This window comes from Lathamus discolor, chromosome 5, assembly GCF_037157495.1.
Source record: "Lathamus discolor isolate bLatDis1 chromosome 5, bLatDis1.hap1, whole genome shotgun sequence".
NCBI classification, from domain to species: Eukaryota; Metazoa; Chordata; class Aves; order Psittaciformes; family Psittacidae; genus Lathamus; species Lathamus discolor.
The window spans coordinates 110,001,309-110,016,455 of NC_088888.1; the positions used below are offsets into that span (position 1 = coordinate 110,001,309).

Sequence of the window (15,147 nt, forward strand, 5' to 3'; positions counted from 1 at the left end):
TTTAAAAGCAGCACAACCTTAACACACCATTCAAAGAAGAAAACATTGAAGTTTCTAAAATTCATTAGGAGTTTGTCCAGTAAGTTTTACTTCAAATATTAAATATGGCAGCAATTTTATGTGCAATGTGTATTCAAACAGTGCTGAGTTACAAATGTGAGAATTACATGAACCAGTTGTTGACCCACAGTAAATGTTGGGCAGTTTGACAACCCCAGAAGCACTACATCTCATCTTTAACTGCAAGTATATTGATTTGTTTTTAGGGATTGTCTTCTTGCAATCCTCCTATGAGTTTCTAGTGCAGTTTGACTTCTTCCCCTAACAGCTGCATTAAAATCTAGTCACTGCTCGAAGTGACGGCCCATTGTGTGTCATGGGTACAAAAAGGGGAATTTTTTCCTCCTTTGCAGAAATCTCATGTTTCAGCAGCATCCTAGGCAAATTATTGCTTTCATTTCCCATCATGCTTCTGCTAGCGATTTTACCTTCAGGCTTTTGTAGCTGCCTTTCAATCACAGCAGTTCTTGATACCCATGTCCTGCGAAACAGGTAAACTGTTGTTTCTGTTTTACTCCTGAATGGAGCAAGTTTTTTAAGAGACTTTTCTCTACCAAGAAGGAGTGAATGATTCTTGCAGATTTTATTTGAAAGCTATTACACTCCTGCAACATACATATGCCTCCCTGAGCCTGTTTCAGAAGGAGACAAGTCCCAGGTGAACATCTTGCCTGTCTCACCCTGTTTCTTCCCCAGTGAATTCCTGGTCTGTTGACCAGTTTCAACAACCGTATCTGATAGAGCTGGCAATCCACAAAATAGCACATTCTTTCAAGAAGAAAGACTTAAGCTCCACTTGAGAGAGAGAGACTAGTGAGTTGTGTCTGACACTGATAACCCACATGGGAAAGGGCTATTGAAAACTATGTTTTGTTAGTCCTCTATCTTACCTTCTGACTTGAGCACCTGGATTTTTAGTCCCGTTATTAGCATTTCTCTGTCTCAAGTAAATCAGTATCTGTGGAATATGAAAGATTTTCTAAAGATCTTGAGCTAAGAAAATGCTCTTCTATATGGCTTTTTCATTTTAGCTTAGCTAAGTTTTTGCTTTCATTATTAGATACAAAAGTAGACTCCAGTGGCTTGTTATTGCTTAAATAGATCAGTAATAACTCCGTGAGGACTGGAGCCCTCATTGCTTCTCCATTCACTGTGAAGAAGTGACAATTCTGCTTACTCTCACTGCAAGTGGCTCTGCTTGTGATAAACGTTGAGAATGAAAGGTGGTGTATCCTATCAAAAAATAATGGAAATCCAAATGTCAAAAGTCTACATTGCAGCTCCTGATGTGACACACTTATTTAAACTCCCTAACAATTGGCTTAGATGTTTACAATTTTTTTCCTGTAGATGCTACAGCAAGCTTACCTCAAATCCTGTATGCCAGACTGATTTTTCAGTAGTTGCTGTAATATTGATACTGAAGTCTTATACCAGCACATTTTTCTTTGCTGTGCAGGATCAACAGGTTTCAAGTTGCTTCACTAATACTCGTCTTTCTTTCTCAGGGCAATTCAAGTGTTGCACTTGCTTCCAATTACAAAGATTTGTAGTAGCTATATCTCTGTGACATTTTTCTATTATAATTGTTGGATTGTTCTGGATGAGCTGATAGCAGCGAGTCTTTGGGATGTCATTGTGTTTCAATTCTGTGATCATACTATTGCTAAGCTCAGACTTTTATGTAAGACTTGCTAAAATAGTTACACCTGTTGCATTCAATGTGTATCCTGCTATAAAAAAAAATTAATGGCATGGTTTTGTATGTTTTTGGCCTAGGAAGAAGAGGATGAAATGGACAGTTATCAGGTAAAACTTCTGAATCCTTTTTGTTCTTACAAACTCATGCATTTTGGATTAAAACACTTCAGAGGAGGACCAGAATTTTGTCTTTGCAGTACTGGGTGGGTATGCAGAGAGCCTATCTACTGAAGAGACTAGAAGCTTGAGAATTGTGTAGATTGTTGTGCTACAAAGCTGGGTGGTGGGTTAGAGAGGTGGAAGGGAAAGAGCAAGAACCCTTAATGTGTATTTCCAAAACAAAATCCAATTACTTTTCACTTTTGGTGTGCTGTGGGAAGGAGTCTTCATTCTTGACAAACTATGGCATTGAAAGCAGCCCTGTATAGATAGACTTGGGAGCATTGGTCGATGAGAAACTCAGCATGACCCAGCAGTGCGCGCTTGAGCCCAAAAACCAACCGTGTCCTGGGCTGCATCACTGGCAGCGTGACCAGCAGGTCAAGGGAGAGATTCTCCCCCTCTACTCTGCTCTGGTGAAGAACACTCCATGCAGTCCTGCATCTAGCTCTGGAGCCCCAATATAAGAAGGAGCTGTTCGAGTTAGTTCAAGGTTTGTTTGCATGGAGAAGAAAGCTTTGGGGAAATCTTAGAGCAGCTTCCAGTGCCCAAAGGGGCTGACAAGAAAGCTGGAGAGGGGCTTTTGACAAGGACATATAGGGATGCAGCAAGGGGGAATGGCTTTAACCTGACAGAGGGGTGATTTAGATATCTGAGGCAGAAGTTCTTCCCTGTGAGGGTGTTGAGACCCTGGCACAGGTTGCCCAGAGAAGGTGTGACTGCCCCACCCCTGGCAGTGTTGAAGGCCAGGTTGGATGGGGCTTGGAACAACCTGGTCAAGTGGAAGGTGTCCCTGCCAATGGCATTGGGATTGGAACTGGATGAGCTTTAAGATCCCTTCCAACCCAAACCATTCTATGATTCTATGAGATTGTCCTGATTGAGAACAAGAATAGGCATAGCAGTGTTGAATGTTGCAGTCAAATACTTTATGCTGTTTCATATTATGAATGTGCTATGTGTAAGACAGCTGGAGTAAACTGCATGGTCACCAACCCTTAGGCAAAGAAGGGGGATTCTGGTCCTGGAGCCCAAAGACAGTGGGGAAACATCACACTATTTTTTTCTATATAATGTCACAATAACATGAGTCTTAAAGGGGAGCTGATGAGAATCAATATCTGTGATGCCTTTCTCATCTTCTTGTGAATAACTTTACAAAAGCACGTCATCATTGTTATAGATCAACTTTGTATAATGAGAGCAACCAGACATTTAACGCTTCCTGATAGATTCTGGCACACTTTAGGGGTCTGCAGCTGAGTAATACAACTGTAGTTTATAGTCTTTCATCCACCCAGTTTTCGTGACAAAGTATATGTTATACTTTGATGTGGAATACATCTGAACTGCTGTAAAAGAGGCTTGCCTGAAGGCATCCTAGAGCTGATAGCTCATCTTTGTGGCACCCAACACACTGCATGTAGAGTATCATTCATCATTTCTGAGCATTTCTACACAAGAGACAAATGAACTGAGTGTTCTTAAGGATACCGAGGTGAGGTTTCTTTCGAAGGACATGAGCACTTCAAAAGAAATATTTTTAAAAGGTCTAGTTGCAAATGCCAGAACTAGGAACAGTCACATGTTTCCAGCTTTGCCACAAGGTAGTAATTAGTGAGTTTTAGACTAGTTTGGGGGGAAAGATGTAAAAAATGCAGTTTGTTCAGCTGGGAAATACTGAATAACAGCTAGAGAAGGATGCCTCAAGCTGGCAAACAAAACTAATTCAAATAAGATGTGGAAAGTTAGGGATTTGGACCTGTGAAGAAAGGCTAAGAGAACTGGGGTTGTTTAGCCTTGAGAAGAAGGTAAGACTCAGATGGGATCTTGTCAATGTGTGTAAATGAGAAGGGATAAAGAGGACAGAGCCAAGCTCTTATCAGTGGTATCCAGTTAGTGGAAAAGAGGCAGTGACTTTGTATTTCGCGTAAGAATTTGCTTGGAGAGGTTGTGGAGATTCCATCCATATCTGTGTTGATATTGAGATCTCAACTGGACATAGGCCTGAGCAAGCTGCTGCAGTTGACCCTACTTTTGGCACAGAGCAGGGCTGGACTAGACAGTCTCCAGAGAGGTCTCTTCCAACCTCAGTTGTTCTGTGTTTCTGTTTAAGTTGGCCTGTGCAAAAGAAAATAGAGAAGAGCTAAGTGATTTGTTGGAGGAGGTCTGCTCTGTGTCTTATTTTCTTCTTGGGTACAGGATGAGCAGAAGTGTTGAGGAAATGTGTAAGCCACAAATAGGAAACCTTGGCTTTCTTGGTTCAATATTTGTCATTACTATTTTCCTCTTTACAGGATAGGGATTTGGAGAGGCTCCGTCGGAAATGGCTGTGTGCTTTAACAAAGCGGCAGGAGTATCTTGATCAGCAACTGCAGAAACTTGTTGGGAAGCCTGGTAAGCAAAATACAAAGGTGACAATAGTGATATGTTGAGGCATGCTCACATAATTTTTTATCTTAATGTATTGTAAAATTTAGAAAAGAAGTTAATGGAGAGTTGAATTTATGAACTCACCAGTAATTTGCTTTCAGTGAAACTAAAGTTAGAGAAGCCTATATAAAATTGTTCTTGTATACTGTGTTTCTTCTTTGTGTGCTGAAAATCTTAGCAGAGTGAGGTTTTATTCTATTATAGCTGGTATAAGATCACTGAGACATGATAAGGCACTGAATAAGAAATGCTCTCTATTGTCCTGCCTAACATCCTGCTTCTTCAGATAAAACAGAAGATGATGCGGATCGGGAAGCACAGCTTTTAGAGATGAGGCTAACACTCACTGAAGAAAGGAATGCTGTAATGGTTCCTTCTGCTGGCAGTGGGATTCCTGGAGCTCCAGCAGAGTGGTATGAACATACATTGCCATATGCAAGAACGAATGTAAAAATGATGCATGGCCTGTTCCTGGCTTGGATTATTGCCATTTTTTGCTTTCCTTAATCTGGCCTCTGTGCACCATATGAGCAAAGTTGTTAAAATTAGGCCTCTTGCTTAAATTATTTTATTAGGCTGTCTATCTGAAATTCAGAAATGGTATTTAGTAAACGATACTATTATTGATCAGAGTGTAATTCTGACCTTCTGAAAAAACAGGATCAATATTTATTACCATTGCACTTACCATTTTAAAAAATTAGCTAATATGTTAATTACCTAGTTCATTCGCTTAAAAGGCTGCTCTGTCATAATAAAACTGCATCTACAGGAGCATTTTGTTGCACTCCTGGTTTGAGCACAGTCTGTTTATTCAGCAAATGTTCCATGTAATTTTCTAAACATTAAAAATAGTAGGCTACACTATCCTTGAGACTGCACTGTAGCAGCTGTGAGTAACAAGTGTAGATAAGGAGGCAAAGTTGTTTCACTTCAAATCTTTTGTCTTCTGTTGCTTTCAACTTCATGAAAAAATTTTCTGAGCAAACATCTAATAGAATTTATTGATGGAATTGAGTGTCATGGAATTTTAAGCTAAAGTTTGTTGAAGCTAGCAATTCGGAAACATAAAAATGACAAATGCTTGCTGGAAACACATCAGCCTTCACATCAAAGTGTTGGACTAGGTTGAAAAATAGTGGAGCTGCAGGAAACTTCCTTGAGGAAGAATCAGTTTTGAACACTTTCAGACCAGCGGAAATGTTTAGTGTTATTTTATCACCATATATATTACAGAAGACTCCTGCTCTTGTTCACCATAAAGTTCATCAAGTCCACGTTTGTCCTGAGATGGCTACAGCCTTTTTTCACAGCTAAGATTGTAACAAGGAACCTTAAAGTCTTTTGTGCTTCATGTTACATTTTTATTTCCTTATTAATGTTGTGTAGCTTAAAGTGCTTACCCACAACAAACAGAACACCACCTATGTTACACCTTCTTCCATGAAAATACCTTAAATAGCAGGTTTGACTCTTAAATATGTGTGGTTTGTTAAGAAAGAGTAATAACTGTGTAGTGTAGCAGCATCAGTGCTAGTTTAAAAACTTTGATACTGGATGCTCTGATTTTTACTCTGCTATCTTCACTGCCATTGCTAATGCAGAGGGGTTTGCATTTAATAAATGTATGTGTCAGAGTAAATAAACTTAATTTTGCTATTAGCATTTTAGAGGGAGAAAACATCTCTGAAAGCAGAGGTCAAACAATATAATAATTCTAAGACAGCTAGGATAAAAGAAATACCAATTTAGTTGAGTCTCTTGGAATCTGCACCAGTAAATTGAAATAAAACTGTTTTCCAATGTCATCAGTAGTCTGGCTTAAAATGGCAGTTGTTCTGAAAGTAATGTACTTGGGGCTTGTATCTTAAGTTACGTGTGCTGGGTAAATCTGTGTTAGTTTAAATGCTACCGTTGTCCCTGTCTTCCATCTTAGGACTCCGGTGCCTGGTATGGAAACTCACATTCCTGTTATTTTCCTTGACTTGAATGGTAAGTGGTTCTTAAAATGACAGAGTGCTTTGAAACAAACTTTATACAGCCAGTGGCATTATAGAATTTAACCATGCTAATAAAATGAAGACATGCCTGGAATGGCAGGTGGATTAATTTGGGAGTGCATGTTTTTCACTGAAACATTGTTTAATGTTCAAAATAGACAGCATTATATATGGGAGGACCATAGATTTTCATAATTACAGTGTTTTTCATATTTTTTTACAGCTGAAATAGAAATAGTAAAATGAGTACGTCTAAGGGAGTGTACAGAAATAGCAGTGTAAACTAAAAATTTATTGTTGGGAATGTTCTTTCTGAGTTCTCAGAAGGATATAGCACTGATGCTATATCCTGTAATTTCTTTACTGATGACTTAGAAGAAAATGTGAAGTCACTGATAATAAGATCTAAATATCAAAAAATCATGGCATGGTTAGCTTATGTTAGTTTACAGAGAGTGATTGTGTGTGTTTCTTTTAAACAATGTATGGTCCAATACATCCAAATACAAGAACCAGTTCAAACAATGTATTTATCAGATACTTCTATCAAAGATGGGAAATTTTAGCCAAGAAAGCAGCAACCCCAACATAATCCAGGGAGCCAGCAATGCCTCATCAGCTGAACAAATTCTTGTTAAGATGTTAAAGAGGGTTAACATGTGTTAGAAGCATCAGGTAGAGTGGGGAGGTGGCATTCTGTCTGTTGTGAGGAGGTCTTTGCTGCAATGCTGTTTACATTTATGGTTTGCTCATCTAACAAAGCACATTGGTATATGAAATGGCTTCAGAGAGGAGCTAGTTAATCATTCATGGCCAGGGACTCGAGCCAGAAGAGGTTGAGTTGCTTCTCAGAAACCAGATGAAGGGTTTGTTTAATCATGATCTGTAATTTTACTTGTGTAACCATCAGCTTATCTTTATTTAAAAAGAAAAACCCACACCACCTAAGTGATACCAGATGAGCAATGTACTTGGTATGATTGAGCTGCAGTGCTGAAAGCACACCTGTGGGCAAGGAGGGGATGTTTACAGCTGAAGGAGAGTCCCACACAAAGAGGGACTCTATAAAGCATGCTTGAGTCTGTGTTCCCAAATCTGTGTGCACACTTTCTCTGTTGAAATGGGATTCTTTTTGAAGTGGAACAATGCAAGAGATTTTCTTTTGTAGATAGAGTATAAGTAGCCAAGCTGGGGAGTTACTGATGAAAACGTGGATTTGTGACTTGCTGGATATTTTTAAAAAGGACAATTGGTTTGTGTCTTCTCACCTTCTGCATTCACTTCTGTTTCTAGCTGATGACTTCAGTTCCCAAGACAACCTTGATGACCCCGAAGCAGGTGGGTGGGATGCTACACTTGTTGCAGAAGAGGAGGAGGAATTCTTTGAACTGCAGATTGTGAAGCATCACGATAGTGAGGTAAGCAGAGATGCAGGACAGTATATTTAGTTTAGAAGTCCGTTAATTGTTCTCTTTTCATATTCAGATGTGTAAATAGTGTATCAGAGACTGCATGCAAAGTACAGAATACTTGTTTCTAATATAACTGACTTGATGTTTTCCAGAAGTATTCACTAGGAGTATAACCATGATTTGAAAAATAATAAAACTAATGGATCTTCCTTCATCCAAATTCAAGCATTACAAAAGCTTCAGATTCCAAGTTTGTATTTAAAAAACAAAACAAGCTCCCTTAGCAAATTAGAAAATGGAATCCCCCAGCTGAAAAACTAAACAATCTTAACTGTCGTTACAGTTAACATTTACCTGTTCATTGTTCCATTTGTTATACTCCATTTTGCCACATAGCTCAGAGTTCTACAACTTTCCAAATGTCAGTTCCTGATTTTTGCTCTTAGGCTTAGAATCTCTGATGTTTGGGTTTTTTTCCTTACAATTTTGCTCCTTACTCTGAGATTTATTCCTTTTTTATATTTTAGAGGAGCTTTATTTCTGATGGTTTTGATAGGTTTGGGTTTTTTTGTTTTGATTTGTTTTCAAAGCCAGGCCAATTTCCTTATCTCTTGAATATAAACCATTTAAATATTCAGTAATACTTAACATTCAAGAAGAGAAATTCCAAGTTTTGCTGTATTGCTAAAAATGTTTCTGCAATGTTATTTCTCAAATGCAGACCAGTGTTTATGTGGTGTGATGGAAGATTTTCACTGCAATCTCTGTTGCTCTCTGGTTTATGTTAATAAATTAGGCCAAATGGTCCTGCAGTTCTGCATATTTTATAGTTTATTTGCAATGATCCTGGGTATTCAAAAATCTTTTTTCAAGAGGAAATGTTCCAGAGTTTGAGCAAGTTGGCATTTTTAATCCCAGCATCTTCATTTGGCAAACTAATCTTGATTTTTAAATGGCCTCTTCTGAAGTGCAGGGATTTTTCTTCATAGGGAGTGAAATGGAGAAGCTGACTCTCAGAATTTATGTATTATGTATTTTTGTTAATTATGCTTAATTAATTACAGTTAATTATACACCTAATTATGCTTATTAGAGGATATATTTTTTTCCTTTGCAGGTGAAAGCAGAAGCCTCGTGGGATTCCACAGTCCACGACTGTATCCAGCTTAGTAAAGGAACAGCAGCAGATGAAAGAGTTTACCTTATTGTGAGAGCCACTGTCCAGCTCAGCCATCCTGCAGAAATGCAATTAGTGTTACGCAAGCGCATTTGTGTCAATGTGTATGGCAGACAGGTATGTCTTCTATAATCCTTCATACTTTTCATTCTGCCCCATGGTTATCACTGCTTGAAGAAGGGAAAGCTTTGATTTGTGCAATATGCTGCTGCTATGACTCTTATTTTCCTGTATCTACTTTCATCTCTGCCCGCATGGAAGCACCTTATCAGTCTCGTGTGTCAAGACTTTCAGCTGCCAAGTAATTTTCATAGTATCTTTTATATTGTGGATGATAATGCAGCTCTTTTTTAAAGGCTCAGTGGCACCCAGGTATGAGAAACTCACTGTTATTTGTATTAACTACTAAGTGCTTTATTCCAAATCACTGGAAAGAGTTAACTTCTCATGAGCTTGCAGTTCATGTTTTGCAGAAACTGTGCACACATTACTGCTGACCATTTCTATCTATCCAGATATTTAGAGATAAACTAACAGTAGTTGGAGCAGAGATTCCTTTGTGTAATTTGCCAAAGTTAATCACTCTGTCTCTTATGTTTTCCAATTGGCTTGTGCTCTTAGAATAATGTGTAGGTAAGGGCATGATGTTTGATAAATGGAAAGCAGAAATTTGTCATTCTGTTTGCAGCATCTTGTCCTGAAAAATATTTCATTCTCGAGAAGGATGGTGAGGAAGAGTTTGTTCAGTGTTGTCTCAGAATCCAGCTTCCCCTAGCAGTAATAATAAGAAAGCAGAAAGCCTAAATTATTATTCTGTTTGCACATCTGTAGTTAAAATCTGAAGCAAGAGCAGAAGAGGTGTGGTCACACCCTGAAACTGTGTTAGTAACTCTAAATTGCCTTTAGTGCTAGGAACAGAAGAACTTGGTGCTTCAAGTAGGCAAAAGCTTTTTCTCAGAAAGAGAGCAGTGAATTTTTTTGTCATATAGAATGGAAGAGTATATTCAGTAGAGAGTTGAGCATGCCAATAATTACGATTGTGTTAAGTCTTCATCAATTCTGTTTGCTATGGATTTAGTCAGTGATGTGTTTTACTTTTATTCAACACAGAATCTTTGGCTTTCTTGCTAGGTTTCTAAAAATCCTCATCAATAACCTTTCCTGGGTGTTCGTCTCAGCAGCATCTCTGAATGACTCATCTCTGCATTAATTCAACAGTCCAGTTCTTAACCCTGCAAGGCGCCAAGTCAGCATAAACAATGACCATGCTGCCTTAAATCATTCTTCATAACGATCTCTTCGGTCAAGAATTTAAAGTCTGTACTTGTCAATATTCAAGACAAGTCACCTAGGGCTCTATAAAAAAACCCCACATCACTTCTAGAACTAGCAAATTCTTTGTATGCTGGTTAAACAGTCACCTTGCAATGAAGAAAGTTAATCCTTTCTCTGTATCTAAAATACAGACAAGCAAATGATTTGTGTCCAAGTTAAAATCTTTGACTCTTACATATTTATTAGGTTTGGACTTCTTTCATCGTAAAGTATATTTATTTCATTTAAAATATGTTAAACCATGTTCTCCTTAAAGAAATATTTTCCTTTTTTTTTTTTTTTTTTTTTTGCCTCTCCATAGGGTTTTGCACAGAGTTTCCTTCGAAGAATGTCTCACCGAAGTTCCATTCCTGGCTGCGGTGTCACTTTTGAGATAGTCTCAAATATTCCAGAGGTGAATAAGAAATCAGCATAGCTGAAATTGGCTAAGAGCCTCTAAATTTCTGATTTTCCCTTATTTTGAGCATGCTAGCTCTTGATGCTGCAAGCATAAACTCTGGTTCTTATAAAAGATTAAGCATATTCCTTTACGTGCTGTGATTTAGCAGCAACCTGTGTCTTATCAGTGTCGCTATGTATTTTGTTGAGTGAGCATCTATTTACTGAGGTCCTTGAGGAAACAGAAAGAGAGGAAAAAGTGGGAGTAAAGATGAGCAGGTGAAGTGCCTGATGTAGGGAGCATGAGGATATGTGAAAAATAACAAAGTGTTTTTTTCGAAGTAATGTCTTTATGCAACTCTTGATTCCTGAGCATGTTCATAGATAGAATCTAATCCTTTCCTTCCAAACAGATGCTCTATCAAAGCACTTGTGAAAACATTAACACATAAAGAGCCAAAAAGGCTGGTTGATGCCTGACTCTGCCTTTTATGTTCTGCTGTATTTAGCACGCAGTGTTGAAATGTTTCTCAAGCAACATTCTATTTTTTTTCCTGTGAGTCACTTGAAATTTTATTTTCCTCACAGGATAGGTAACACTACAAATGTGTTTGAGCACTTTTTAATTATGAAATTCTTCCCTGTGAGGGTGGTGAGGCACTGGCACAGGTTGTCCAGGGAGGTTGTGGCTGCCCCATCCCTGGCAGAGTTCAAGTCCAGGCTGGATGGGGCTTTGAGCAACCTGCTCTATGTCTCTGCCCGTGGCAGGGGGGTGGAACTAGATGAGCTGTAAGGTCCCTTCTAACCCAAACACTGCTATGAATCTATGAAATATCTGAATGCAGCCCTTTTGCTAATCAATGGCAATGTCTCACTGTGAGACTTCCCCTTCCACCCCTAAAAAAAAAAAACAACAAAAAACAAAAAACACCACATAAAAAACAAACCACCAAAAAAACAATAACCACATCTAGCTTCAGATGTCGTGACTGTGGTAGGAGCACCCATGCAGTTTGCATGGCACAAGTTCCTTCAATGTAGCAAGGCTTATCTTTAGAATTCTCAAACAAAACACCTGAATCTGCCCCTGAGCTTAAGGGCGAGCAATGTTGAATGTGTTGTCTGTTTTAAAAATTAATTTTCTCCAGGACTGATTTGGGAGGTGTTTATTTTATTTTTAAAGGATGCCTCTTTCATCCTCCTAGGATGCTCAAGGAGCTGAAGAGCGTGAGGCACTAGCCAGAATGGCAGCAAACGTTGAAGATGCAGCTTCAGCTGACTCTGAAGCCTATATTGAGAAGTACTTGAGGAGTGTGCTGGCTGTGGAGAACATTCTCACCTTGGATCGTCTGCGCCAGGTCTGTTTTTAAGGCTGTAGCAGACAGCAGAGGATATGCTTACTGAGAACAATAGCAATACAAATGTTCTAAGTGCATGCAATGGCTAACAAACCAAAAACACCACTTCAGTGCTTACCTCCACCTTACAAAGTGTGCGTGTGGCAAACATCCAAGGATGCAAATGTAGCTTTCTATAAAGAGATGCTCTCACTCAACTACCTATAATATGGATGGATGGGACTTGGAACTTTATGTTAAATGCACTGTTATGGGGTGCTTGGTTTGATTTTAAGACCATGCATTGCTAATTACGGTTCAGAAACGTAGTTGTGAGGCATTAGCTTTTGCTTGCTGAAGCCTGGGGTTTAGTAATACTTTCCAAATTTGCTAGAAGAATTCTTGTAATTTTGCCCATGTTCTACCGTGAAGTAATCACACTCATTCTGTCAATAAATAAGACATCGATTGAGTTAAGATTAAGCACCGTAACTGGATCTGTTTACCAGGAAAAGTGCAGAAGAGAAAAAAACATTTATTGAGAGTTGTTCTGGATATAAATTATGCAAGCACAAAAGAAAGTTATGCAAAACAAACTGGAGTATGTGCCTGCCCACTATAAATTTATGGTGAAGTGTGGTACACTCTTAAGTATTGAAAGCAAGTTCTCTGTCATATATAATTAGTTTAAAGGATTAAAATAAGAGCTCAGCCAGGAAAGTGAGTCTTAGTCTTTACATCTGTAACAGTCATTTCCTAGAATCAGAACTAGCTGCAAAATCCTATGTGTGCCAATCAGCAAAATACTACATGTTATAGTTTATCCACTCTTCTAGCCATGTTACTTGCAAGTTGTAGGTTACAGCAGACTTTACAGACAGGAGCCTGGGCAATAAGGCTGTTTAGAAACCTTTTTCTTGTATAGACAAAACTATTCTGGGGTGATTGGAGCTTAGATTCTTGCAAGGCACGCATATTTTCTTTGTTTTTTTTTCTCTCTGATGGACAGGAAGTTGCCGTAAAAGAGCAGCTAATGGGAAAAGGGAAACTGTACCGCAGGAGCCTGAGCTCTCCCAATGTGAATCGAGTGAGTATTCCATGCTGGTATCTACAGCATACTGAGGGCGGCAGGTCCAGTCTTTCAGTTGCAGGTCCCTGTGATGCCAGTCATGGAGTATGGCAATAAATTTCCTTCTGTTTGACCCTTCTGTTTGTCTGTGCTATTTGTGAGCACGTAAATCGCTAAATGGAGGCAAAATCTGCACATATTCATGCTTTCATCACACAGGCTAGTATGCTTGAAAGCACCTCCATAAATCCAGACTATTTGAAAGAGCAGTGCAAGAACTGCTTCTTTTTTTTTTTTCTGAACACTGGATTTTTTTTCATTTTGCTACCAACTTGAAAATGTTTTTTTTCTTCCCAAGATTTGAAAGCAAGTTACAAGTATTCATTGATCTTAAAATTTGTAACAGTGTTGTGCATAAGGAGGACCAGACTTCTGTTGTTCAAAGTTTAGAAAGAAATCCTTTGATAGAGCTGGTAATCAAACTTGTAAAATTCTTGCACCTGCCCGGTCAATAACTAGGATTTCACCTTCATCTCTTATATTTCAGTTCTGCTTTAACTGCAAAACTATTTCTTTTCACCCTTCCTTGTGTTTGTCAAGAGGCATATTTATCAGTTGTTTAAGTTTCTGATAAGAAATAATTCTGCTTATCTAAATTATTTCAGCTTTCTGGAAGCCGCCAAGATTTAGCACCTCCTTATAACCTGAGCAGTAACCGGGTAAGTATTCAAAGGTCACGTGGGAAGTCTTCTGTAGAAAAAGGTAGCTACAGTAACTACAGTGTACCAGTTACAGGGGCATAAGTGGGAAACATCTGTAAAAGATGGGGCACTCCCATGTGCTCTTTGTATCCTTATGACTAGGACATAACTAGTTTTGGATGTGTTACACCAGGACTTCTCTGAGAAAGTTCCGACCTCCATCAATCATATAGCAGTGCTGCCAGCCACTGTGGGATGTACAATGGCAGACCTGGAGTTGAGCAGATGAGATTAAATGTAGTTGTCCATCACTCAGGAGTGCATTTCTCAGGGGAGATCTTCTCATTGTCAAGCTTCAGAGCTCTTCCAAAGCTTGGTAGATGCAAATCTTCTGAGTAAGGAACAAATTTGGGTTCATATGTAAGGTTAGGTCTACTGTAGGACAGAACAGAGGCTTATGAGGAGAGTCTCTGACCTTCAGAGGAAAACCAACAGTCTGAAGCTTTTAGTGGGTTATAATTCAGCCCATTACACTTCTTAAAAACAATGGTATAGATCAAAAGTATTTCTTTAAAAGCTGAAAGATTAAATTTAAACTTATTTTCCAAATCCTAGATAAACTGAAGGGTCTTCTGATAGATATTCTGCCCAGCAAGCGTGTAGTCATTTTAAAAGGGAGAAGCTAGTGGTGAAGGAGTTTTAATGCATAATGCAGTTGCACAGAATAATAGAATTTTGATGTAGTGCTCTAGCATTGGTTGCTAAGTCTGCTACATCTGATCCATGCAGAGAATGCTAAAATATGTGCAGGTGATAAAGTGCTTATGGCAACTTCTATTTGGAGAGGACTGTGTGATGTTTCAATATTGTAGAGTTTTAATGCAAAAAATAAAGATCAGAGTTCTTAATGATTTTTGGTGTTTCTCCTCCCTTCCTCTCAATGGTTTCTCTCGTTGCATGTTTCAGAGTCCAAAGGTCCCAGCGGAGGTAATGCATTAGGTCCACCTAATGAGTGGGATAATAATTTTATCTCACTAGAAAGTTTATTTTGCTCACTTACATGCTTTTACTTCCTGCTTTGAAGATGCTGCTGGTGGTGTCTCATTTGCATAGTACACAGCAAATGAGTTTTACTATTGAAAAGCCTGTCATTAATGCAGTGTGAAACTGGTAAAAATGACAGAAGTTTCTCCTTCTTGGGTGCATCTTATGGTTTGTTACAGAGCTATAGCTATTTAAGGCCTTTTCTCACAGTTCTTTGGACTGGATGAGGTTATTTCAGAAATGGCCCCATCTCATCTAAAAATCTCAGACACATGAAAGCAAGTGAATAGATGCCAGTCATGTGTACATTGGCCTGGAGACAAGATAAATGTTGAGAGTTT

General features: G+C 38.7%; 1 protein-coding gene across 4 annotated transcripts in view; it reads left to right on the forward strand.

Moving 5' to 3' along the window:
* Positions 1-15,147, forward strand: part of KIF13B (kinesin family member 13B) — a 132,222-nt gene that overhangs the window by 93,533 nt on the left and 23,542 nt on the right. For 2 of the 4 annotated variants that reach the window (XM_065681885.1, XM_065681886.1), the window contains exons 26-36: positions 1,840-1,869; positions 4,218-4,317; positions 4,640-4,766; positions 6,290-6,345; positions 7,647-7,771; positions 8,883-9,059; positions 10,579-10,671; positions 11,861-12,013; positions 13,002-13,079; positions 13,727-13,780; positions 14,729-14,749. In XM_065681885.1, the coding sequence (XP_065537957.1) occupies positions 1,840-1,869; positions 4,218-4,317; positions 4,640-4,766; positions 6,290-6,345; positions 7,647-7,771; positions 8,883-9,059; positions 10,579-10,671; positions 11,861-12,013; positions 13,002-13,079; positions 13,727-13,780; positions 14,729-14,749 (1,014 nt within the window). The remainder of the gene's footprint in view (positions 1-1,839; positions 1,870-4,217; positions 4,318-4,639; positions 4,767-6,289; positions 6,346-7,646; positions 7,772-8,882; positions 9,060-10,578; positions 10,672-11,860; positions 12,014-13,001; positions 13,080-13,726; positions 13,781-14,728; positions 14,750-15,147) is intronic. The other 2 variants (XM_065681887.1, XM_065681888.1) reach the window with 1 other exon arrangement.